This window comes from Ochotona curzoniae, unplaced genomic scaffold (genome assembly GCF_017591425.1).
Source record: "Ochotona curzoniae isolate NIBS_2020 unplaced genomic scaffold, NIBS_Ocur_1.0 contig_4645, whole genome shotgun sequence".
Lineage (NCBI taxonomy): Eukaryota > Metazoa > Chordata > Mammalia > Lagomorpha > Ochotonidae > Ochotona > Ochotona curzoniae.
In genome coordinates this window covers 1,244,422-1,271,661 of record NW_024466353.1, presented here as the reverse complement: position 1 = coordinate 1,271,661, position 27,240 = coordinate 1,244,422, and the positions used below count along the sequence as shown (strand labels likewise).

At 42.8% G+C, this 27,240-nt stretch overlaps 1 protein-coding gene across 4 annotated transcripts in view; it reads left to right on the top strand.

The window, feature by feature from the left end:
• Positions 1-27,240, top strand: part of ITPR2 (inositol 1,4,5-trisphosphate receptor type 2) — a 400,740-nt gene that overhangs the window by 68,494 nt on the left and 305,006 nt on the right. For 3 of the 4 annotated variants that reach the window (XM_040987440.1, XM_040987442.1, XM_040987439.1), the window contains exons 3-9: positions 7,513-7,628; positions 8,175-8,261; positions 9,748-9,906; positions 14,659-14,757; positions 15,070-15,153; positions 15,462-15,608; positions 17,168-17,263. In XM_040987440.1, coding sequence (XP_040843374.1) covers positions 7,513-7,628; positions 8,175-8,261; positions 9,748-9,906; positions 14,659-14,757; positions 15,070-15,153; positions 15,462-15,608; positions 17,168-17,263 — 788 coding nt within the window. The remainder of the gene's footprint in view (positions 1-7,512; positions 7,629-8,174; positions 8,262-9,747; positions 9,907-14,658; positions 14,758-15,069; positions 15,154-15,461; positions 15,609-17,167; positions 17,264-27,240) is intronic. The other variant, XM_040987441.1, reaches the window with a different exon arrangement.

Below are 27,240 nucleotides of genomic sequence, written 5' to 3'. Positions count from 1 at the left end.
CTGCTTTGTTTATAAATCTGCAGTAATAATGACAAGTGATTCCACAAATCCTTTGTTCTCATGGGTAAATCTCTGCTCACAGAAGAGCTAGATGGCTCATATCTGATTTTGTTTTAAGTTTCCTGAATCAGAATGGACAGGCACTTGTTCAATCTGAGTGTCTCTGTTACCCAACTGTGACTTGGCATAAAATGTACTATGTATTATACCTTTCTTTGTTTCATTAAGCAGATTTAGGCCAGGATTTATTATTGTCATGCTAAAATCAGCTTAAAAAAGCAAGCTTACCCCTCTAAGGTTAGTTTATCTTTGTGGGTAGTTTCATTGTTCACCTATTGGAAAATTATTCTTTCTGCTTGGTGTCTCTGCCTCGCTGCTGCTCTGCATCCGCTGTGCTCAGTTGCGGTAACAGGCTTCTTCTAGCACGCTTTCTGGATCCTTGTAGGAAATCTGTAGCAGCTCAGAATTTGAAATCAGGAACTGATGGACTCTCCTGTGGTTTAATTTCAGGGAGCATACACTGGTTTATTTTTGCAAGCTTTAATTGGATAAATAGTTTTTTTTTTCTCTGTGAAGTTAGGGAGATGTACTTTGGATACAGATTGATGAGGCTAAGTTTATAAAACTGGTCTTCAGTCTCTAGATAGCTCTGTAAAATTTGAGATACTCTGTCCTCATGGCTAAGGCTAAGCCTTGGATCCAAGGGCTTATAGTCAAATTAAATGTGCAAATATATACGCTGACCTTTGGTGTTTAGGCGACACTAGAAATATACACTTACATAGAAACCAGGTGTGTGAAATATATAATTGTATGTGCATCAGTAAATATATACAAACATATACTTGCATGGTTACATAGATAAATTTACTTTTTTTGATGTCTGTGTAGTGGAACTTCACTGTTTTGATTTCTAAATCAATGTGCTTATTGCAGTTTTTTGAATATCTGTGCTAACATGTACATTGAAAATGGCAAAATTAATTAAAAAATGTATAGTTTGCTTACTGCTGAAATGCAAACACTGACACGAATCTAAGGTAGCATTCATTATGCATTTGAATTTTGTTTTTCCTCTGTGATCCTAAAGAGCCAAAGAAATGTTTTCATTTGTTCTTGAGTGCTTACCCAGTGCATCAGGTCATTCATCTCTTTGAGTCCAATATTTTGTAACTCTCTTATTGACATTTTAGTACTTATTTAATTGTATGTACACATGTAGCATATTTCCCATGATAAAAACCTGTTTGTTGGTTTCTTTTGAAGTATGTGAACTGTTGCACATGTGTATATATTTATCTTCTTACTCTTTCTCTGGAAGTTGTGTTCCATTGAAGCCTGTGTGAGAAGGCTAGCTGAGGCATAATTTCCACTGTCTGGACTTGCAGGATACATTACTAAGTGCTTTAATATAAAGACTTTGACAGCTCAAGCTTTAATTGTCTAAAGCCACATTCGTTATGGGAAAGAAGTGTTCTTTGTATTTGTTGAGAGAAATGGTCTGGGTTGAGGAAGTGCTGCTGTAATCATTAATGCAGTGGAAGTGGTGAAGTGAGATTGCTGGGCAAGGGTGGACAGCCTCTGCCTGGAAGCTGGGTCAGCTCTGCTCCCAACAGCCTTGAGCTGTTCTTGTGGGAGTGGGACCAGCATTTAGCATGTGACAGATTCTGCCTCCACAGCACAGACCCACTTCTGCGTGGTGCCTGCACACAGCAAGCAAAACAGTGCACTGAGTACAGACAGGTTCGGTTCAAATTCCACCTAGGTTGCCCACCAACTTTATGGACTTATAAAAAGTCTCAGTGTTCTTCTTTGAAACCTGGGCAAGGGAAACTTGGCTGATAATCAAGGGTGTGTAAAGATCAAATGGTCTCCATGTAGAACCCTGTATAGTTTACAGAGCATTCCGTGTTCATAAAGGGACTTGAACTGACCCAGTGTGGCCTCAGGGTCTTTACCTCTAACAGGCAGTCACTTGCCTTGGTGTTCCAGCATCCTATGTGTGCTGAAACTTGCTCGTTTGTGTCATGTATTCTAATCTAGAGATTCCATCATCAGGAACCGAGGCAACTGACTTTCAGAGCTTTAGCGTATTTATCTCAAAGGGAAAGGTCAGATTTTATCTGGGGCCCTTCTGAGTTCTCTCTGTTAGGTTATGAGACTGTGGTGGTAAGAGGCCATTTCCTTTCCTCCTGGGTAGTGAGTTAGCCCAAGACAGCTCCAGGATGTTCATCCGGGGATGATACTTGTTAGGACTGTCCATCCAGGTATGCGATGAACTTTCATGTTTCTTTAAAAATGCGATGGATTCCTTTGCTCTGTGTAGCCTCGCAGAGTGTACTTTCCATGCATCTAACTTAGATGCCTTCACTGCAATGGCCATTGACAAGACAGACCCCTTTGTTTGAAATTTTTCATGCTGAAACGAAGCAAAGCACACTCATTTTTAATAACTCTAAACATCAAGCATTTTATCCAAGCACTGTATTTTGGGATGCATTTCATTGAGGAGCTGAAAGCAGTGTTGGTGCTGTTTGGGCTAACAGATATGTACCTTTTTGGTAGTGGGGCTTCCTTTTAATGACTGGTGTCTGGGGACCCCTTGTCCCTCCCATGGGGAGACTTCCCGCAGAACACTAGCTTGCTCTTGAGTTGCACAGACCATTGTTGTCCTTGAACCTGTGGCTTCCTCTATAAACAGAAATGTCACACAGCCTCTCCCTCCCCACTTTCTCCACGTGGAGGTAATAAAGTCCTTAGTTACCCTGTTGCCTATGGTCTGGGTGAGCTCATTTTACAAGCTACCATCACGGAGTCCTTTGTTGAGCTCCCACAGGGACAGGTGCTGCCTGAGGATTTAATAGGCTTCGCTTCATTTACATCTCCAGATATTGTCCCCAGGATGTGGGAGAAATAAGAAAGTGAGTTTTCTTTCCACCATTACTAAGGCATCACTTAAACCTGAGGTTCTAAAGTTAGTTTTTAGGGTGCAGAAACTGCACAAATATGATGCAGAAGTATTCTCCCGGTACAGGGCAGAACATTTCAAAATTGTTGAGTTGGATATTGAAAGTGGTTTCCTGCCAGTTCTATATAGAATCACATGGGAAAGTTGGTTCTTTGATATCACAGTGTGCTGTGCCCTGTATTTTGTATCCATGCCACTTGACTGGAATAGTTTTTGTATCTTTCTCCTCCATTCACATTTGTCAGCATGCTAAAAAGCCACCAACTCCTTCCATTTGACGATGGTCTCATATGGGTGGCTTAATTTCCTAACACAGTTACAAAAATAAAAATGTTTGAATTTTAAGCCATCATTCTTTTAATGTTGCCTGCTTTCATGTGTTCTGTCTTGTTGGATTACTGACATTTCCCAAACTTTTGTAGTTCCTTCTGCATAATTGTTGGCCTCAGGTCTGAAGGCTGAGCTTTTAAAAAATGTCATTCAAATTATTTCCTTTTATTTGTACTTATGTGGCTTGCCCTAGAAGGCAAATATCTTTTTTTTCCCCCTCTAATTCTTGAGTGGCAAAATGCTGGGGAGGTTTCAGTAAGCTAATTAAAACATAATATAGACAGGACAGGATTTCTAATTGGAACACTGTTGACTCCTTTTCCTTAGCATTCCTGTCGTTGTGAGACCAAATAGACCAACAAGTATAGGAGCTGATTCTAGAAGCAGGGCCAGGAGGCCCCTGAATGTGGGAAGCAGTGAGATAGCTGAGTCGCTGAACTGCTTGCCTCCTGATAGCTGGTAATCAGGGTGCAGGGGATTGTGTCTGCCAATGTTCAAAGCTGTTTGGAGGTTGCACAACTTGCCATCCGGTTGCAGACAATTTGTAAATTCCAGACGCAGGCACCTTGTTGCCTCTTTCACCAAAGGGCTGACCCCTTGCTGTTAATTGGGAACCCTTGGTGTGTAGTCAGGTTTAATCTGGAAATTCTTGGTTTTGTTGAGGAGGCCTTTGTGGAAGGCTTAGTCATCGTTCAATCTTGGTGAGGCCATTGCTGAAAGGATGAGACGGTCTTCGCCATGATGCCTTATATTTATCACGAGGCCTGAAAGTTCCCGGGGAGGTTTCGCACGCATGACCTCTTTGTGGGTGTCAACAAGCCTGTGAGTAGGTGTGGGGATGTTATTCACGCTTTTAGGAGGAAGCACATTTAAATAGAACCAGACAAGATATGTGAGCAGCTCTTGATGTGTCTGAAGGGGCCAAAGAGAGAAAGAACACAGATATGCACGACCCTGCCAACAGAAGATTTTATGTAGAAGACCTCCTTATACCCTCTGCTCTTTCCAGTGAAACAGCCCATGCTGTCAGTTCCTATGCAGAAACACATTGTCATTTACTATACAATGTATGTCACCTCTGGGAGAGGGGTTTGGAACTCCCAGAGCCAAGGCCCTTCTTTGGCTGTCTTTCTTCCCCTCCATGCCTTTCCCCATCCTCACACGTAATAGATGATGCAGCCTCTTGGGCAGGCTGCTTTCTTTCAAGTCTATGACTCCCCTAAAATTCTTTGCCACCCCAGTTCGGATTGCTGCTGTCTCATCAAGCTGGCTCTTGAGTCTCACTTCTTGCCCTTGTCATCTTTCCCATCCTCCAAGAACATAGAGCCCCTTATACATTCAGCATTTCCCATGTGGTGCGAGTCATTCCTGCTTAATCTATAAGGCAACCCTGTGGGCTCTGGTCCTGTGGACTGTGGTTCTGACTCAGCCCGCCTCTCCATGTTCTTTTCACAGCCCAGGGGACAGTTTCCCTGCACGGGTAGTGGGAGCCTGGGTTTTCTGCTCTGTCTTTGCACCATGTCTTGGCTCTGCTGGCCTATGGCCCTGCCTTGTACTATGTTCGTACTGGTTCTCTGGCATTCGGCTGTGTCCTCTCCTTTATTCTCCTCTGGGAAGCTGTGTCTGACCTCTTGGGCCTGGTCAAGTTGCCTACTTGCATTTCTGTGCATCACAGAATCTTAAGAGATACGTTGTGAGTTGTGACGTTGGAGGGAGACAACTTTGTGAGGATCAGGCATGAGCCTGTAACATGGAGCAGTACAGGACAGGGCCCCTATAGGGGGGTGAGGATGAACCTTCCCCGGCTGAGGGCCCATCTCTCAGTGACAGCCAAGGGATCCCCAGGGCTTGGCTCTGACAGTGTTTGCTACTACCTAGCAGTGCTGCTAATTAAGAGAGCTTCTGAGGGGATGGGGAAGTGTGGAAAGCTAGCTGCTCTGTCGGAGGCCCCTTCCCTAATGAGGAACCTGCTGCCAGGGAGCCCAACGCCAGTTTTCTCTTTTGTTTTGTGCACGAGTGAAGTCAGACACCCACAATGTGGATTCTGGAGCTCCCTTCTGCCTGTACAGGGCTGCAGGGTTTTCTGACTCGCCGAATGCAGAGGAAAATGAGTCTGCTGCATCGGATGTGTGTGTGTGCTGCAGAATGTCGGCCTCACTCCTCTCGTAGCTGCTAACTTACTGGAGTTGGTTTCCAGGGCTCCTCAGATGTAACTGCTAAGGATATTTTCCAGAAGTGGGTTTTAGTTTTCACACTCTTGTGCCAAGTGGTGATTCCTGTATTGCTATAAAATACGTGCTCATCCATATCCATACTTTTTAAATTAGAAATTAAGAGTTAGTTTTCTATAGTTTTGTACATGTGGGAGAAGTACAGTCAATAGAATTTGTGTTTATAAGGCATAATTCCAATTTCTTATAGTTGTTCCCCTTTAAACTCATTATTCTGTTAAAAATGTTCTGAATTCTTGTATGTTTTTGTGGGGCACAGTGCAATATTTCAACTCTTATATGCAGACAGCTAAGCCAGTCCAAGCAATTACTATTTCCATTTCTTTTCTTTTTATTTCGTTTGGAATGTCCAAGGATCTCTTTCCTAATTCTCTCTTTACAAGAGTTTATTTATTCCGAAGGGAGAGCAACAGAGAGGAAATGACAGAGATGAGAAATGGCTTCCATCCACTGATTCCACTCTCTTCCAACTCCCTCACCACGCTCCACCCCTTAACCCTAATGGCTGTAGCAACATGAATAAGCCAGAGTGAAACCAGGAGCCAAGGTCTCTGCCTGGGTCTCCCACGTGGGTGGCAAGGGCCCAAATACTTGGACTTTGATTTGCTTCTCCAGGTACACTAGCAGGGCTGTGGATGGTAAATGATGCAACCAGGGCTTTGACTGGCGCTCTGATAATTGTGTGCTGGTGTTAACACATTGTGTCAGACACCAGCCTGTCTTTCAGTTGCTAGGCTGGTGTGCTGTGTGTTGTGAGCTGCAGTCGCCTCACTGTGTCACTTCCATCTGGCCTGCAAGCCTCCTTGCTCCCCAGCATCTGATCATTTCTGTGTCCTAGTTCTTGATTATGATTTACAAGGCATAAAAATGAAGTGAAATTTGAAAAACGTCAAGCCTTTTATGATTTAACTAATTTTACATCTATTTTTAAAGAGTAATGAGCTTTATATTATATATTATAGTCAGTAATGTGGCTAAAATATATTCTGGAGCTAATTGAATCTTATTTTTTTGATAAACACTTGAAAAGTGAGAATTCTAAATATTAACACCAAATGTGATAAATCCTTTATGTTGAATTCATACAATATTTGTAAGACAATGTAGATATTAAAATTTTCTTTTATCATAGAATATTATGAGTTGACCTTTATTCTAGATTGCAATCCATCCTACAGAAATATGAAATTATAGGCATCTGGAAGCTTTGTTTTTGGTCCTATTTCTCTCATTGTAAAGAAATATTTTTGTTTTTTACTTGTAAAATCACTAATTCTGGTTTTCGGCAGTGATTTCTTGTTTTGATATTTAGTGGTCAGGTCAGAACTAAAATCTTTGGTTATCTTGTGTGCTTTGCTTTCTTTTTCTTAAAGATTTATTTACTTTTCGAAAGGCAGAGTGACAGAGTAAGAGCATTGGGACGGGAGAGTAGAGGAAGAGATCTTACAGCCCCTGATTCACTTTTGGGACGCTGCCTTGGCCGGGGCTGAAGCCAGGAATTGTGAGTTCCACCTGGGTCACAGTGGGTGACGTGCTGAAGCATTGGGGCTGCCGTCTTCTGCCTTTGCAGCCACATTGTCAGGTAGCTGGATGGGAAGCAATGTGCAGCCGGCTTTCTTACTGGTGCTCTGATATGGAATGCCAGCATTTCACTTCTGTTCAGTCTGTTCACTTCCAAACACCAGGTCCCTCAACATATGTAAGAGATGCCTTAGAACAAAACAATTATATTGATTTGGTATCTATAAATTACACTGACTTTAGTACTCTGTAAATGTTTTCAATTGATGAAAAAGGAATATTTTAATTGAGTGTAAGTAATTATTTGGAAAGGATCTGAGAGAGTGCATCTAAGTATTCACTGGAGAACGGAGTGTTTGACTTTTACATGTTTTTGATACTCATCGATTTCAAAGCTGTCAGACAAATGTAAGAACCGCTGGTAGCCTTAGTTATGTGTTTTTGTTTGTTGGATTCACACAGACTGCCTTTTCAAGGTGTGCCCCATGAATCGATATTCTGCCCAGAAGCAGTATTGGAAAGCCAAGCAAGCCAAGCAAGGGAACCACACAGAGGCAGCCTTGCTGAAGAAACTACAGGTAAAGGCTAGCTTCACCCCTCTCTGACCTACACTGGACCAGCACCACACTAGCAAAAGCTGCTGACATTGCTCTCCTATTTGAAGATTTCACCCAGTGCATGGAGATTGAAAAGAGATGTCGCAGCACATTGAGAGTGAAGGGTGTTTTAAGCTGTGGGGCGTGACCACCTGTTTCCTGGCATTGTCAGTGTCACGTTCTTGCTGCTAAATCTTAGGGTGTGCCACACTAATCCGAAGCCCCTCATCCAACTTAAAACCAGTTCGTCATCTCAGGAGGAATGTTGAATACGGTTGTATTTTACTTTGCTGTAGTGGATAATGTGTTTCCCTAAAAGACTGTGGCAAAGCATAAGTGAGAGACCGTTTCATTGGTTTATCTAATTATTACTCACCTTGTCTCCCCGTCTCTGCAAACATAAGAAGTAAAGTAATTGGCATATTTTATTCATGATTATATTCTTCATTCCTGAAAAATTATCCATTTCTGGGGTCATTGTACTCTTTTGATTGTTTCTTCACTGAATATTTGGTGGTCATCTTACAGCATGCTGCAGAACTGGAACAAAAGCAAAATGAATCAGAGAATAAGAAACTGTTGGGAGAAATTGTGAAATACAGTAATGTCATACAAGTAAGTTTCCATTTATTATCTCTTGAAAGTGGTAAATATTTTATGGATAATTTACTGCATTACCCATATGGATAGTACCATATGGGCAGTGTTGAATGCCAAGCAGGATTAAAATTTTGACACATTTGTTCTTTGGTGGGAATTATAGAAATTGCCATATGTTCAGTTGATATTCTGTGTGGAAGAGTAAGTTTGATGTGTTTTTGGAAAGCCAGGATCTTATCTGGATATATGTGCAAGTTATCACACCCAAAGGAAGATGATGGGCAGTACTATTCTAAAGGCCTGTAATAAATGCACCTTTAGGTGAATGGGGCTTATGTTTGATGTCAGGAGTCTTGTTCCGTTTTGTACAGAGAGGGAGATTTTAACCATGCTTGTGGAGAGCGATTTCTTTGAGTTGGTACTGGCACTTTTCTACACCAACGGGGATGTCAGTTCTGACTTATCTGTTACATTTCTTTCTTGTGCTTCATGTAGATTTTTTTGTTTTTAGCTTTTTACTTGATTATTTGTTAATCTATGCCCTGCCTTGTTCTAAAAAAGAATGTGAGGCATTTTCCAAAAAGATATACCGTGTAACAAGAAAATAGAAATTAGAAATTTCTATTAGAAATTAGAATTAGAAGAGAAAATAGAAATTAACTGTGGTGGCTGGGACAAAGGGAAAATAGGGCTTGGGTGGACAAGCTGCAGTTAGGGGTGAGGTGTGTTTATTTAAAGCTGTGTTATGAGGGCTGGTAAGCTCTGAGTGAGAGCCTTTCTGTTGTTGCCTGCATAGCTGTAAGGGGAGGTACGGAACTGGCAAAGGAGGTCCCTGACATGGAGCCAAATCAGAGGTCTAGAGGCACAGCTGTTCCCAGAAACGAGCCTAAAGAAGTGTTTGTGTCTAGTGTGTTCCCAAGGAGGATGCTGTGGAGTAAACAATAGCTTGACAGCTTCCTCACAGTCAGTGCCACAAGGAGGTACTTCACCAGCTAGTTTTAAAAATAGTTCTTGTGGCATTTGGGTGTTTACCAGTGGAGAAATGCCAGGGCCCATGGCACTCAGAGCAGCAGAGCAGAGGAGAGGACCTGGGCCTGCAACTCCCTGTTGTGACCCAGTCTAATGACAGCTTGGGAGACCTGTTCAGAGATGGGCTGCACACTTCTTGAGTTGATGTGTTACTTCAGCAGCGTGTTGTGTTATTGTGGCTGTGTAGGTCTTGAGAGAAGTGACCTGGAGGAATCTCCAGCTCTCCCCTTTGAGAAGCCTTGTTATTCCACTTGTTAACAGTAGGTTATTTGTCATCACATAATGAATTTGATAGGAAGCTGAATTGGAAGTAGAGGTTAGGAAGAATCCAAACGAAGTCCACCTGGAAACGTAGGGTCTGAAGGCAGTTCTGTTTAAACGTAACTTTGGGCCATGTGATGTGGGTATGTGATGTATGTGGAAAGACATCAAGGAATAAAGATGATGACCCATGTCTTTTCCCTCCCCAAAGCTACTGCATATAAAAAGCAACAAGTATCTGACTGTCAACAAGCGATTGCCCGCACTGCTGGAGAAGAACGCCATGAGAGTGTCCCTGGATGCTGCTGGGAATGAAGGGTCCTGGTTCTACATCCATCCTTTCTGGAAGCTGAGAAGTGAGGGTGACAATGTACGTGAACATGACATGGAGAGGGAAAACGTTCGCACGAAACATGATGCTTAAGGGGCGAGAGAATCCAGGAAGTCCAAGAAGGAAGAAAATCATAGTTCTTAATCAGCATGTTGCTTTTATGCTAATATCTTTAACAGGTGAAATACATAAAAAAAAAAAAAAAGAAACCAGTGCAACTTTCATTCAGTAAACTTAAACATAGTTCCAGTGGATTTAAAATCACCATTTGTGTGGAGGAATTTAAACATAAACCTATTAGTAATTTAGGTTTTTGAAGGAGGAAAGGAATTTACTATCTTTTCAAATCCAGAGGGAGTGTGAGTTTAGGGAAAACAGCTGTACTTATACAGAGTAGCATTTGTCTCTTTGAATAGAGTCACACCATGAATCGTGACCATGCTCCATTTGGTGGCTCAGTGAGCAGTGTCTTACTATCTGTTCTAATCAGTGTGCCAGGTACGAGGCTTGGCACCTGCATGTTGATGATGAATATTTAAAAAAATTTTTCAGCATATTTAAGATACACTATGAAATATACATAAGTTGTCATGTAAATTTTAATAATTGCTGAAATATTTTCTGCTGTTTTATATAATAGAGAGAACCATGATGAGAAATGATTCGGTAGAATTCCTGGCTTGATGTTTTCCTGTCTATGAGAGTGTTGGGGGACAGTCCCCAGCACCTGGGAGATTCTCAGTGAAAGCTGTTGACACTGAGCATCAGGTGACTTTTGTAAATAGAACACCTTGCAGATATTGAGTCAGGTGATCAGTAGTTGATTAACCTTGTGGATTCAGAATGATCTGAAAGATTATTCTGGCATGGTTTTTTTTGGTCAATACGTCGAGTATACTTTTAATGAGCTTTGGGATATTTCTTGTCTTAGACATGTGTTCTATTTATAGTGAATCTATTTTTTCCAGTGAATATTAAAGAACCAAATCTACAGGCTGCCAGCTACATGATATGATTTGGTTAATAAATTGGTGATATCATCTGTAGGTAAGGTTTGGAACAGCATGGCATGCAGGAATGTGATGCACCTTCAGCTCAGTGTTCATCCCGAAAAACTGAAGTCCCATTCTCTTCTGTTTTGGCTTCCTGTGACCTTTGTTGTCAGCATGACCCATGCCCATTTCAGTCGGTGGTTCGTTACAATCAACTCTCAGTCATCCAGGGGCTGGGATGCAATTTGTGGCAGACATCCTGTGCCTTTGTTCGCAGTGCTTCCCTCCCTCTTCATGCCTTCCACTGTGTTGTTTCCCTGCCTGCAGGTGGCTTATGAGAAATCAACATCCAAATAAAACAGGAGTTCATGCACTAAAATGATGGAATAAATTGGGGCATATTGGGACCCTTGGATTTGCTATGGGTTATATAGATTCATCTGAGCTGGTCACATATTCATTCTATCTATCTATCGTTTCCCAGCTTCTAAATCACTTTACCAAGCCAAGAGAGTTGAATGTAATGAACTATTTCAAGTAGTTAGTTGTACTGCAGAAACAAACCCCTCCACCTAAGCCCTCCATGTGGGTGAAAGCGGATGATGTAGCTGTTAAGTGTGGTTAAGTGTGGTAGACAAGTTCTTATGTAGGTGTGCTCCGTATAGCATGGCTTAAAACGACCTTCCACGTTGCTTCCTGCTGAACAGCTCACTGGTTTTGCTCACCCTTGTGCAGTTTTTGTGTATGTTAGAGGTTGCTGTGAAAGCACCACACATCCACAACCTTGTATGTTGATTCCATGAACAGCTGTATCCTAACACTCATTTTCCTCCCCAGGATGAGGCAGCGTTTTTTTTTCTAAAAGAGAAACACACTGTATTTTGTTGAAGGAATTGGAAATACTGTCACTACATAGCACGTGGTTCAATTACTGATGTTTATCTGTAAAAGCATAGTAGCTTCAGAGGAGGAGATTGCCATGTTTCATTTGAGGGCTTTATGGTTAATTATTTAGCAGTTAGGTATGATTTAGGCTATATGTGTCCAACAAGATGATCTGTGACCCAGTTGAAATGCAGGAATGATGTTGGTGATAGTCCAGGAAGCGAGGTGCTCATAGCCTTACAAGTAGTGATTTCCTGTGATTCAGGGGCACCTTGATAATGTCTTAAACAGAACTATAGACTGGGTGTGTTTTTTTTGGAGGGGTGGAATGAATTATTGGATCACTCAAACTTAAGTTGTATAGAAAGCCTTTGCTTGCTCTTTAATTGTTAGCAGGAACAGAGAGCACCAATACTTCATTTTCATTGATATCCCCTGGACTGAGTAGTTAATTTTTCATTTTAAATTTTGATTTGAGCAGAGGTGGGTTCTTCTTTTTGATGGTAGATTTTAGAAGTGTGAAAAGGGCAGATGTCCTTTAAAGCACGAAAAGCATCCCAGCTCTTTGGGAAAGGTCTTTTTCAGTCTCACAAGGAAAACTTATTATTTAAAAACAAAAAACAACAGCGGTGTGCCTGGAGTTTTTAGCAGAGGTGGGCTTGGGGCCCTGGTGTTGTGGTTCCTTCTGTGAGACCCTTCATCGTCCAGGGTCACTTTGGAGGGAAGGTAGAGGCAAGTGGCATCCTTGTCACATTTTTAGCTTCATCCCAGCCTGACACTTGTGTCAGTGTCTCAAGGAATCAGTGCTTTAATGAGGTGTTTAAGCAGTGAAGTGAACGAGGAACTGATCCTAAGTCACAGAAGAAAATGCCCCCACCCGGCATGGAGTACATAGCTCCTTAAAAGCCCTTGGTCCGTTGTGGATCAGGATGGAAATCACCCTCTTCCGAGAAGATTTCTGAATTCTGCATTTGCTAAAGCTACTTCTTTAGACATGTTTTGCCCCAGAAGAGGGTCTGTTTCTTTGTTCTTAGTGCTTCTGCTTTTTTCCTTTTTAAACATTAAAAAAATGTTGTTTTTCTTTTGTAAAAGTTTTTGTTTTTCTTCATTTGAAAGGGGGAGAGAGAGAGGAGTCGCTGAAAGCTCACAGTGTAGGGGTACGGTGGGACTAAAGTTGGGAATGGTAATGAAAGCCAGGTCTTGCATGTGGGTGACAGGGCCTCAAGGACTTGTGTCATCTTCTACATGCAGGGGTATGCAGGAAGCTGGATTAGAAGCGGAAGAGCCAGGATGAAAAACTAGGTACTCTGGGAGAAGATGCAGGTGTCCAGACAGATCTTAACCTCTGGGCCCAATGCTGTCCCCATCCCCAGGGTCAGTGTTTCTTGATAAACTTTCCTTGTTGTAAGTGGAGTGTCTTTGAGTCCCACTCTTTGGTGTATTATGCACTTGAAAGGTCAGTCCTATAACAAGAAAAAGGTATAAAGAGGCTGGTGCAATGGCTCACTGGCTAATTCTCCCCTTGCAATTGCTTGCATCCCATGTGGGTGCTGGTTAATGTCCCTGCTGCTCCACTTCCCATCTGGCTCACTGCATGTAGCCTGGGAGAGCAGCAGAGGATGGGCCAAGGGCTTGGGACTCTGCACCCCTAGGAGAGGCCCAGGGAATGCTCCTGCCTCCTGGCTTTGGATCGACTCAGCTGTGGTTGTTGTGGTCACATGGGGAGTGAACCAACAGATGGAAAATCTTTCTGTCTCTCCTCTCTGTGAATCTACCTTTAATAAAGGAAAAAACAAAACAAAACAAAACAGTATTTCTACAATCCCAGGGCCAATCCTATTTTACTTAGTGAACTTGAAGCTTTTTAGTTATATTTGAATCTTTGGATAGTTTGTAAAAACAATATTTTTATGCAGACTCTTCATATTATAATCCACTTAAAGTTATCTGATACTGAAAATGTAAAATCATGTTTCTTAAGCTTTTAGTTTAGATTGAAATACATGGACAAGGTTCATGTATTGTTAGGATTGAATCCTCATTTTTTAGTTATAGATCAAGCTCATCTATTATAATCCTTGATTGAATTACTATATGAAAAAGGAAGTTATTTGTTTTAATTTCTGGGGTAGTGAGCAGTTTTATAAATTGAGAGTATAGATACTAAATTGTATTCATCTAAAGTACATCTAATGTAACTTTAGTACTAAAAAAATCCTTCATCGTTATCATCAAGAAAGGATCACTTCAATCCCCCGTCATTTGAATCATGAATAAAAATACTTGAAGGTAAGGAGACCTTGCTATGATACATGAATGAACGTCCACTCAGACTTACTTCTTGGGTACTTTTCCCATATTCAACTTTGCTTTTTGTTTAAATATAAGTGTAAGTATAAAGAGCTGTGTGAATTTTGAATGATTTCAAAAGAGGGAACCAGGTACCCTAAGCTCAAATGAAACACATATTTCTTCAAGATTGTATCTAATCCCACACTTCCTGAATCCAGGTGATAGGAAAATGTTTAATACTTTGAGACTGTGAAAGTATCAAATTTATCAGACTTGCCTCTCATTGATTGTGTGTGTGTGACAGACGAATTTATTCTGTTTCTGTGCTTGTGACAAGATCTTGTGCCTTGAGAAGGGCAGTGACCTAGAATGGACTGTGAAAGGGACGAAGATCTCCACTAGCTTAATTGGGACCAGACTGATAGGCACCATGGAACATGATTATGTGATTATTTATTAAAAGATCTTTTAGTTCAACGAGGACTAAGAACTAAAATTTACAGAGAAGATAAATGGATGGGCTGTCAGGTCTGCAATGAGAGTTCCTGTATAGTTGGTTGTGACTATAGAGAGCACCAAACATCCATGTCAAGTCTCCATCACAGTTTGTTTCCATTTCTAGATTGTTGTAGGAGATAAAGTTGTTTTGATGCCGGTGAATGCGGGGCAGCCACTCCATGCCAGCAACATAGAGCTCCTCGATAACCCAGGGTGCAAGGAGGTAAGTGCCACGGGAAAGGCAGTGAACTTGTTGGAACTTGTCATGAAGGCATGGGAAGAGGAAAAGAGAGAGAACGAAAGAATAGTCATGGCTTCTTTTGTTTTCATAAGTATGATCCTAGTTACATTCATATTTCTAAGGTCTTTGTAGACAATGATGAGATATTGTTATTTTTAGAGATCCTTTCAAGATATTTGTATCGAGGTGTATTTTACATCATCCAAAGTTGTCTTTTACTCTCTGAAATAGTCGTTTCTGGCATAGAAAGGAATGTGTCATTTTACAATCGTTATCATTTTTTCTTGTTGATAGGTGAATGCTGTTAATTGCAACACTAGTTGGAAAATCACTTTATTCATGAAATTTAGTTCCTACCGTGAGGATGTGTTAAAAGGAGTAAGTATGGTCTACACAGGACATTTGCTGGAAGGAACAAAGAATGCCATGCTATAATTCTAGATGAATATCCCTGTATATAGTAGTGTCCCATAATTTATGAAGGAAATATGGTGCAAACCTTAGTACTCACTCTGAGTCACTGAGTCTCCCTGTTTGCATTCTGGAATGTGTAAATCCTCACTGGAGTCTTAGGTGACTCCACAGGGCCCAGAGGCTGCAAACCAGGGACTCCTGCCTCCTGCCTGCCTTGTTGGTCTGTGCCTATGGTTGTTGAAAATACAGTGTTTCTTGACCTGTCTTTCCAGGGTGATGTTGTCAGATTGTTCCATGCAGAACAAGAAAAGTTCCTGACTTGTGACGAATATGAAAAAAAGCAGCATATTTTCCTTCGTACTACCTTGCGTCAGTCGGCCACATCTGCTACAAGTTCTAAAGCACTCTGGGAGATCGAGGTGTGTAGCCGGTTGGTGACTTCTGTTAACATTTGAATCAGAAAGACAAGATTAACTAGGCTGTTTATTTATTGGCATAGACATCTCTTAACGCTGGACCCATAAAAATGAGTAGCTGTGTCACTCATCTTGTATCCTTTTGTTGCTGTGACCAATCTGAAAGGATTCAGCTTCCTTCTCCTGGCTTTTCTGTGGGGAGTGCATCTCTCTCCCTTTCTCTTGCTCTCTCTCTCTCTCTTTCTCTGTTATATACCCCAACAAATGCATTGGGATACATTGTTAATGCCTGTGAGATTGAAGGCCACATGCTTCAAATATCAATGGAGTTAACATATAATCAAGTGAATTCACTATAAGCGAAGGTGGGTATCAGAACTGCAGTCACCAGAGAGATGTCCCAAAATTTATGGTTTATGTATTCTCATGATTAAAATTCACATAGCATTCAAATACTGCTATAAAGAAGATATAAAATATTTAGTAATAAGATAGTATATATTTCATATTTGTGCTGCTGAAGCAAGTATGCGAGAGAATGTATTTCAACATGTATGTAATTACTCTGAAATATCTAATACACTGCTAGGAAAATCTACTCACAACCTGGCTTGAGAGAAAAGTCACCCTGCTTTCTGACATAGCATATTGAATGTTCACAGCAGTGCTATGTTTTAATCCTGCTTTGTACACAGGGAAACAAAGTTTGAGGATGTTGAGTGCCTTGCAGGGAGCATACCAGGGTGGCTGGCAGAGTTGGGGCTCAAATGCCCCAACTACGTCTGAGTGTAGCCTGTACTTCGTGTTGCACCAGATTCCCGTCATGCCCCACTGTGGGAGACCTGCTCTCTTGCCTGTTGAGCTTCATGGTTTAATACTTGTGACTGGCCCATGGGAAAGGACAGTTCCCGAGGACATGGTATTTGCAATAAGAAAATGTGGCAAGAGCCACGCACTGCAGTAGTTCAGATCCCCAGATCTTGACATTTGTGCATCTGCCTGCTGTAATGGGCTGTTCCAGTTCCCCTGCATAGATGGATCTCTTCTCTGGGTTTCAGCTCAGATGTGCCTCTGAGTGGCCCTTGTTGGTCACCATAGCAGTAGGAGCCTCCCTAGGTCTCCAGCAGACGTACACTCTGTTTTCTTTCTGGTAGTTTTGTCCTTGTTTGTCGATTCTTCCTCTTCTGCATTATGATAATAGTTCCAGTCTTGTCCACTGCGGTGTCCTGTTGCTACAGAGTACTTGACCCATGGTGGGCTCTTAGTACAATCTGTTGAATGAACGTTGGAACAGCGAGTGGGGGAGACCCCCCAGCACTTCCAGTCAGGCCTGGGAAGCAGTTCTTTCCAAGTGAGGCTGCATTTGCTCCTGCATGGTGTGAGCATGAGATAACAGCTATTAGGACATGGCTTCTGCTGGTATATGGCGCAGTTGGTGGTGGTGTCACACTGTACTCTCATGAAGACATGTTTTAGATCTGACAAACCAGCATCAACAGGAGGACACTATGTGGGCACCGGTGGTACTGTGCCATGACCATTCTTGCTCTCCTTGTCTGTAGGTGGTTCATCATGACCCATGCCGTGGAGGTGCAGGACAGTGGAACAGCCTGTTCAGATTTAAGCATCTGGCAACTGGAAACTACTTGGCCGCAGAGGTAAGACTGACAGGGATGCTGTTGGTGTTGTTTGTGATTCTGAAAGTGGAAGCGTGTGACTGGGTTCTTAAGGCTTTGTATTGGCAGTAACAATCATTATACAGATTTGATTGTTGGTGGAATGTTCTGGATTGGCATGTCAGTTGTTTTGAAAATGTACATGGTAGTCAGAATTGTAAAGAGAATTATACTCACCATAGCTTCACACTGTAATGTCAGTGGGACATGTGCATCTGAGTTATGTTTGTATGGAATGTGACCTAAAATGTTGTGTTCGGCGTCACTCTTTTTGAATGTCTGTGTCGGAGACAGGATTAGCTTGTTGTTGATGTCATGTGTCCCAAATGGCTTGAGAGTTATTTTCAGGAGTCTCCTTTGATTGGTGGGTGGCCTTTAATGTCCAAATCATTGAAGAGTAAAAAATTTTCTTTCTGAGACACTGAGCTGTCCTAGGTCTGACACTGAAAATGGTAGAAATGTATAAAGGCCTTTTCTTTCTTCATTTAAGTCATATTGACAATCAGATGAATGTGCAAGACAGGTAGAAATAACAACATACCAGAATTAGGAATGATCACAGAGAGGAAGATCTTCCGTCCAATGATTCACTCCCCAAGTGAGCGCAACGGCCGATGCTCTGCCGATCCGAAGCCAGTAGCCTCTTCTGGGTCTCCCACGCGGGCGCAGAGTCCCAAAGCCTCGGGCCATCCTCGACTGCTTTCCCGGGCCACAGGCAGGGAGCTGGAAGGGAAGCGGGGCTGCCGAGATAGAACCGGCCCATATGGGATCCCGGGGTGTGCAAGGCAAGGACCTTAACCACTGCGCCACCGCGCTGGGCCCTGGCCTACTCTTCAAATGGCCACAATGCCCAGAGCTAAGCCAATCTGAAGCCAGGAGCCAGGGGCCTCCTCTGGGTCTTCCATGTGGGTACAGGGTCCCTAGGCTTTGGACTGTCCTTGACTGCTTTCCCGGGCCACAGGCAGGGAGCTGGATGGGAAGTGGAGCAGCCGGGACTTGAACTAGCACCTATATGGGATGCAAGCACTTGCAAGGGGAGGACTAGCCCGGGGCCTGCCAGTTTTATAAACCTGTGCCTTGCCTACTAACAGCCAGCTCCATTGCTCTGTCCATCGTGCTAAGCTGCCATGGTCTCCATAGCACTCACCACTGGACTCATTATTATACATTTTATCTTGTTGACAGTTTCTGTCAGGAGTTAGGGGAAATCCCAGAGCCTATGAAATTGTACCATAGAAGTAAAAATAAAATAGAAGGGCAGGGTGGGGGGGTAAAAAAGGAAAAAAAATGTATCACTCTGATAGCTGGGATTTTCCTATTTCTGCCACTATCCCATACCCAGAAAAAAGCCTGGCACTTAGGAAGCATCTCAGGAACGGTTTTTGAATGAATGAGTGAATGAACATAAAGCAGTCTTCTAGGCTGCTCTATGTTGAGAGAACGGGAAGGTTTCAGGATTTGCCTGTGAGACGCAGTGGGAACAGTGTTTTGGCAAGTTAATCTCCTTAAGCCCTGCTTTCCTCCTCTGGAAAATGAGAATAATCAAGTACTAACATAATTCCCTTAGCTTATTAACAGAGTTAAATGAACTAAAGTGCTTGACATAATGTGTGGCTCATGTGTGGCCAGCATGATTAATTTTATTATGTGACAAATAGGGGTTGCTCCTAATTTTATAGATATTTGACATGTCGTTTGCTGCTCAAGAAAATGAAATATAGTTGCACAGCCTATGGACTGTTTACACTATAAGTAGCTCGAAGTAACCTCTTGAAAAGTAAACCTTTGTAGCAAAAACAAACAACGGGGGAGAATCTTGTCTAAAACGAGGCGGAGAGGCTCAATAGGCATCATCGAAAACATGGCAAGTTAGGATGGAAACCCCTGTGGTTCTTATGCGCATGATACTTTTTCCTAGTTCACTTTCCAGTCAATGGCTTTTTAAAAAAAGATTAATTTATTTTTATTGGAAAAGCAGATATACAAAGAAAGAAGCAGATGGAGAAAGATCTTCTCTCTGCTGATTCACTTCTCAAGTGGCCGCAATGGCTTGAGCTAAGCTGATCTGTAGCCAGGAGCTGGAAACCTCTTTCTGGTCTCCCAAGTGGATGTAGGGTCGCAAAGCTTTGGGCCATCCTCCATTGCTTTTTCCAGGCCACAAGCAGGGAGCTAGATGGGAAGTGACACCGCCAGGATATGAACTGGCACTCATACGGGATCCTGGGCTTACAGGGTGATTACTGTAGCCATCAGACTAGCACTCTGGCCCCAGTCAATAGCTTTTAAAAATCATTTAAATGCCATATATGTGAGAGACAGAAAGAAAGAGGGAGAAAGACCGAGCATGATTCCTCTGCTGATTGGCAGCCTAGATGTCCGCAGTGCTGGCACTGTGCTGAGGTTGAAGCTGGGAGCTGGCACGCAGTTCAGGTCTCCCGTGTCGGCAGCAAGGACTTGATCATCTGGCTCATCGCTGTGGTCTGCACTAGCAGGAAACCAGAGCCAAGAACTGAACCCAGATACGCCATGCTAGTCTGAGCTGATAGGCTGAAAGTCTACCCCAATGGCTTGGCAAACTGCTGTTGTTCTGTGGAAAAAATGGCTCATTTTCCTTGTTAATTTCTGTAATCAAAACTTGTGCTGCTTGATGCATTCAAATGATTAGATTACTAAGAATTAAATTGTTCATCAACTTTAATGAAGATCCAAGACCTCAGTATTTAGTGAATTCATTAAAAGTTTAAAATAGAAAGCTATCCATTCCTTGCGAATGACTTGAAAGATTATCTTCTCATTCTCTGTCTCAGGAACATGATTTTAAAAGTCAGGTGTTGTTTTGTCCATTAGAGAGTCCTCGTATTGAAAGGATTTTGCCCATGACCTTTAATTGTTTTAGTAACAGGGAGAACTAAGTTCTAACCTGTACATCTGAGAACTGAAAGTTAAGAACATGTTTTCCTCCAGCTGTAACTACCATAATAGAATGACCATTTCTGTGTGGTATTCTAGCATTGAAATAGAAATTATAGCCTCAAAATGCTGACATGCATGATTTGGGGGTTTCTGTTTCCCGTGTTAGCTAAGTTCTGAGAAGATGCTGGCACAGCCATTTCTCAGATGCTTGTCTTGCTGGTGTAGGCGTGGCCAAATCCCAGTTCCTTTCATCACTACCACTCGACTAAAAAAAGAAAAAGAAAGAAAAAAAGGAAAAAAAGAAAAAATTGATTGAATCTAGGCTCTGGCAGCAACTGAGGAACCATAATTTTCCTTTTAAGAAGTCCCCTAATGATGAAACATTATTCATATCAAGCAGACGATGGGGGTTTGCAACACTTTGGATGGCTGGTTTTGTCACCGTGTATTCTTTTTCTTGATGGGGACAGCTCTGCGATTTTATTACTTTAGTTTTCATAGAAACAACAAACATTTTTAAGATTTCATGCAACCTTCAATATACATTCCTGATGTGCTTGCTAACTGCATAGCACGATAGAGAATGCTGCAGGGAGAACCAAGGAGGCCGAGAACTCCATTTCTGCCCTCCAGGGATTGATCTAGCGAAGAAGTCTGCACATAATGAGCAAGCACTCCAAGATCACGGAGTGCTGATGCTGTGTGCATGCGGAGGTGGGCCAGGGTGAGATGAGTCAGAACAAGCTCTTACCTGGGGTCAACTGCTCCCCGATTCCTAAAGTAATAGACATTGGTAACAGAATAAGCAGAGACACAGTATGACAGTCACTGGAGAAGTTTCCAAGGAGACCCAGAAAGGGACCTGGAATGGCCACATCATCTGTGGACACTGTGAAAACCAAGATTGAGCTCAAGGAAGGGGTGTGGAAGAGACATTGGGTGACAGGGCCTTCCACTTTCAGATTTTAAAAGAAGGATTTGGATTTGATATGATTAGTAATGGAATAGGTGAAATAAAGCTTGGGTTCAGCACGATGGCTCAGTTGGCTAATCTTCCTGCAGGCACTTGCGTCGCATATAAGCACTGGTTTGTTTTTCTCGCTGTTCTGCTTTCAATTCAGCTCCTTGCCAGTGTGCCTAGGAAAGCAGTAGAGGATGGTCCAGGTCGTTGAGACCCTGTATCTGTGTGGGAGCCCTGGAAGAGGCTCTTGGCTGCTGGCTCCTGGCTTTGGATGGGCTCAGGTCTGGCCATTGCAGCCATTTGGTTAGTGTGCCAATGGTTGGAAGATTTTTAAATCTCTCTGCCTTGTCTTCTTTCTGGAAATATACCTTTCAAATAAAAATAAATAAATCTTTTAAAGAGAAATTTTAAAAGTTCCACATTTATTGCTGCTAGTGTGTTTGTAAAGCAAGTACTTATTCTCTGGATGTGACTTACTTTGTCTGCAACAAAGTACACATAGTGTCTATTACATGGGATTATTCTCAAATTCAGGAGGAGAGTGAATTACAACTCCTTGTACTTACAAGATGCTCATCAAGTGCTAAATCTTTTTGGTTTCATGGAGGGGAAAGGGAGACAGATACAGAGTAGTGTTTTATCATCATTATCCTCACCAACAATTTGTATTTCTTTGTCAGATCACCTAAGAAAAGATTTTAGGAGTAGTATTTAGTTATGTGTTATTTGTTTCTTCATTTTAAAAACGCGTGTATTTGAACAGCAGAGACAGAGAAGAAGTTGTTTTTATTCATTCTCTCCAGGTCCGATTCATGCATTGTAGAAGCAGGGTCACAGAGAGGAGGGGATGGGAGAGACAGGTCTGTCTTGTGGTTCACTCCCCAGGTGGCCACAGCAGTGGGAGCAGGAGTCAGTAACCACACCTGGTCTCCTCTGGGGGTAGCAGGAGCACAGCCATGTGGACTGTCCCCCAGGGCTCTCTCTCCCGGCACACCAGCAGGAAGCTGGATCAGAAGTGGAGAAGCTGAGACTGTCCCAGCGCTCCTGTAGGATGTCGGCGTTGCAGGCGGTGGCTTCACCCACTGTACCACAACGGCGAAACCCAAGATAGGAAAATTTTCACCTACGAGTTTACTCTGCAAAGACTTGTAGTACCCAGAGCTAGACCAAGCCAAATGCTGCCTCTCAGGGAAGCTGGGTTGATGTGGAGCTGAGACATTACCTCGGGGACTGTGATGTGGGATGCAGGCACGCCAGGTGCTGTGTTGGTTGGTATGACAGATGCATGTGCCAGGATTTAGTTATTTAACGTTTTCCCAGAAAAAATCATGTACAGAAAATACTGCCTCATTCCGTAACCTGTGCTAGTACATGCGTCAGGCTTAATGTGCCAATTGGCTAGTCCCTTCCATGGCTTATGAAGAACATGAATGGGGGAGAATTTACTCTGAAATGAATTGAGTGAAGTGTAATGAGTGCTAATCTGGGAGGACAGCTGGAAAGAATTATCTGTACATTGGATTTATTAGCATATTTTTGCATACTTTACTAAGACTTTTTTGTTGGAATCTTTAGAACAGAAATGAATTTTTTTTTTTTTGCCAAGTTGCAACAGTTTTGCGATCTATAAATTTGTTTAACTCAAGCTGTTGCATAATAAGGTGGCTTGTGCTCTTAGGATGTACTGTAGTTAGATATTTGTTTAGCATCTTAGCATTTTAAAAGGCTTTGGTGCTGAATAATGTCACAGTTATTCTCCATAAACCTGTTTAGATGTTTCAGGAACCTCCCAGTTAGGGAAGAAATGCCTATAGCATTTCTTTGGGCTTGTCGCAGCACGTCATTTTATAGATGCTTTTATACCACGCGTTATGTTTACTCAGCCAATGACTGTTCTGCTCCCTACATCTGTCTTAGCCCTGGATAGCTTGTGCCAGGCACAGTATCTGACATGTAATTTACATTCAGTAGTTAAATGGATGAATCACAATGAAATCCGGCCATTTCACTGTTCAGGGAAGGAAATCCAGTCGCAGATTCTCTTTCACTCCCAGCACAGGACAGTGACAGCAGTGGGGCTGAGTGCTTGGTCGCCACCTGTGCCGTGCAGCTGCGGGCGGTGCCTGCAGCGTCTGCAGATATGTAATTATCGCAGCCGGGGAGATGGGGCTGCTGGCATCTGGTGGCTAGCCAGACAGTGCGTGAGGGCACTCCCTGTGACACCAGAGGTTTGACAGTTACGGAAACCCTGATGTGGGTTACATGGAAACCGCCCAGTCTTTGTTGGATCCCATTCAGGCGGGAACACTAGTCATGATGTTTTAAAGAAAACCAAGATGATGAGCATGTGGTCCTTGTCCTGTAAGAGTTGGTCATCTAGAATAGAATCCTATCACTGTGTCATCACTCCACAGGACACTGAGGCCTCTTTTTCACCCCTGTCCATCATACATGGCATGTAAGATAACTTGGGTTTCATCTTTAAATTCGTTAACATTTATAGGTTAAATGCTAGATCACTCAGTAATTTTTAGGATTTTTAGTTTTAACTCTATGAACAAGTAATTAAAAAAAATTACTGATGGGCCCAACGCGATAGCTCAGTAGTTTAATCCTCACTTTGCAAGTGCCAAGATCCCATATGGGTGCCGGTTATGTCCCAGCTGCTCCACTTCCTGTCCAGCTCTCTATGGCTTGGGAGAGCAGTGGCAGACAGCCCAAAGCTTTAGGAGCCTGCACCCACATGGGAGACCCAGACGAAACTCCTGGCTCCTGGCTGCAGATATGCTCAGTTTTGGCTATTGCGGCCGCTTGGCGAGCGAGCCAACAGTTGGAAGATCTTTCTGTCTCCTTTTATCGATAAATCTGATCTGACTTTCTAATAAAAATAAACAAAAATTTAAAAAAATGTAAAAATTGGGATGAGCATGGTAATAAATAGTATGTTTTGGCTGCATGAATTAGTGTAGAATCATGGCTTTAAACAAATAGATTTATTCTTGTATCTATTTGAAGGAGAGGGAGCTGGGGGAGAGAGGGAGAGAGAACGAGAATCTTCCATCCATCGGTTCACTCCTCCAGGAGCTACAACGGTCAGGACTGTGGCAGGTCGAAACCGGGAGCCTGGAACTTTTTCTGGATTTCTCCTCCTGTGTAAAGGGGCCCAAACACACGGGCAATCCTCTGCTGCCTTCCCAGGACAGTATCAACAAGATGCATAGAAAGTGGAGCAGCATGGGTCTCGAATAGGTGCCCGCTGGGGATGCCGTCACGACAGGCAGTGGATCTATGTGCTATGTTCAACGCCAGCACCAACAATGTTGGTTTGTTAGCTGGCAGGAGGGGAAGGTTGTCGACGTGTGAATGTCTCCTGCACAGCGATCAGCACACCAATGTGCCTGGTGTCACTGATCTTCTACTCGTATTATCTTGCTGTGTCATCATATTAAAGTTTACAACTGTGTCTCTAGGAGAGAAAATCATTTCACGTTTGGGTAGGATACTTTAGGAAGGAGCCTTGGAGATTTGTTCTTCTTCCAGCCATGGGAGGACTGATAAAGCAAGCATCACGATCTCCGATCTGCTGCTTCCCATATTCTCCTATTTTGCAACTTAATCAAGGAATAACTTCTGGTGATCCATTCCTAAACATGATACGCCAAGCAATACAGCCTAACTTCATGTTGCTCTTTCATTCTGACTTACTTGTTTGGACATGGTTAAAACTTCCACCAGGTGGCAGTAAACACTTGTTTCCTGGCTGCAGTTGCCTTTGGCTTTAATGAAGTAATGAGAGAGGTATTGCTTAAGACTACATTAGTGTAGAATCTTAGGAATATTAGGGCTATACTTTTAAACATCTCTGTATTTAAATATCAGATGTTCCAATCATAAGAAAAGGGCTTCGTTTCTAAGTATAGAAACGGTACTCCCTGAATTATAGGTTTAATATGACATACAGAAGCATCCTGTAAAGGTTCTCTCCCTTCATTTCTGTTCTACACTAATCACGATAACATGTGGGTCCATAAAAAAAAAAAACTCACGAGCATTGGAATCAAAAGATATCCCAAGTTTTCTGTGAGGTTTTTTTTTTTTTTTTTAAGATTTATCTTTCATTGGGAAGTCAGATATGCAGAGAGAAGGAGAGACAGAGAGGAAGATCTTCCATCCGATGATTCACTCCCCAAGTGACTGCAACGGCCAGTGCTGTGCCGATCCAAAGCCAGGAGCCAGGAGTTCTTCTGGGTCTCCCACACGGGTGCAGGGTCCCAAGGCCTCTGGGCCGTCCGGCGACCACATGGGATCCCGGCGCGTGCAAGGCGAGGACTTTAATCACTATGCTATCGCGCCGGGCCCCTCTGTGAGCTTTTTTGAAGTATCCTTGTAGATTAGTCCTGACTTGCCACTCACTGGAGACATGTGTGTGTGTCATTATGTTAAAAACAAACGTGAAAGTTTTGTGATTTTAATGCTTATAGTAAAAGTTGAATTAAACACATTATTTTGTAAGAAAAAAAAGCTGGATTTATTTGAAAAGAAGGCCTGTTGATATGGGCCGAGGAGCTCCTGTTGTGTCGGAGGGAAGGGTGTAGTTGTTGCAGTCATGGTACCCGGGGCTGCGGAGTCTGTGACTCTGCTCTCTGGTTCCTTGCCGTCTTTCTCTACTTTCCCCATTCAGAGTTATTCTGTCTCGGTCACCCATTGCCATGGCTAACTGGGGACCATGAATTCGATCTTGGATAATCTGTGCCAATATATACTCAAGAAATATATCTAACACTGCATTACTTTCCCCTATACCCCCCATCATGATTTTTCATAGATCAGGATTAAAATCTAGAGAGTCCCAATTAACATATTTTTTCTCTCTCAGTTTGTATGTCCAGATTTGACTGATTCTGTTTCTGCGGACTCTTTCACATCCCCGTTTTTCCTTCCGTCTTGGTTTGGCTCTACCTGTTGGCTTGCACCCTCGCGCTTGGAGACCTTGCCTCCCTGAGCTTCTGTCTCGCTGCCCCTTCCCAGCAAGAGGCAAGCTCTCTAGCTCAGGTTTTGAGGTCTGGGCTGATCTTGCTTCTTTCCTTGACTCATTCCTGTCTGGCTTTCCAGAGACAGGTGTGAAGTCATGTGCCCTTGGTGCCAGCAGGTGCAGCCTGAGAGTCCGCAGCCTCTGTTTCCTAACCCGGAAGGCTCATGTGGAAGAGGGTTGCAGAGGCTCTGGCTGTAGCGAGACTGGGAGGTTACGTGCAGGAAGCTTTGCATGCACGGAGAATCTGTGCTGTGAGTGACACCAAGGAGTCATCCCCTCTCCCCTGCCGGACCTTGGCTTCTCCAGCTCTGCCCAGCTGCTCCTCCTCCTCTTTCCTTCTCTGCCAGATGAAGTTCTCTCATCCTTAAAGGCTTATCTTAAATACTACTCTGTCCATGAATAATTCTTGGATATATTTGCCCAGCACAGATCCCTCTTTCCTGACCTATATTATGTATAAATTATTCATCCCTGTCTTATGTCTCTGGGCACATTCTATTTTGCATTACAGCTGACTGCGTTTATGTCTTATTTTTCCCTCCTTGATTGGAAGGTCTGGTGGAGAGGAACCTTCTGTTCTGTCTTTGGTGAAATACCGTATTCACAAGGCTTTGCCTGCTGTCGGCGCTCTATCAGTGGTCACTGAATAAATGGTTGGATATCATATTTGTGCTCTCTTTTTGCAATACCACATTTATAATTTATTTCTTAGAATAAGTAAACATTTAATCTTCATGCAATCACATGTCCCCCAGGACTTCCACTGGGTTCGGCTTTCTATTCCCCACTCTCCCTGAACACACTGAGTAAGTCTCTAGCTTGTCTCTCCACAGTTGAGTTACTTTGTTCTTATGTTTAATATGGATGAAATCATGCCTTGTATTTGTTTTCTTCTTCCTGTTTCTGAGGTTGATTCTGTGGTTGCAGGTGTCAGTAGGTTGGACGCCATTGTGTGAGCCACTTTGGTTATCCAGTCTCTGTTGCATGCTATCCATTTTTACCCAGTCATGATCATAGCAGGTCATTTCTGGCATCCCTGTCACTTCTTTCCTT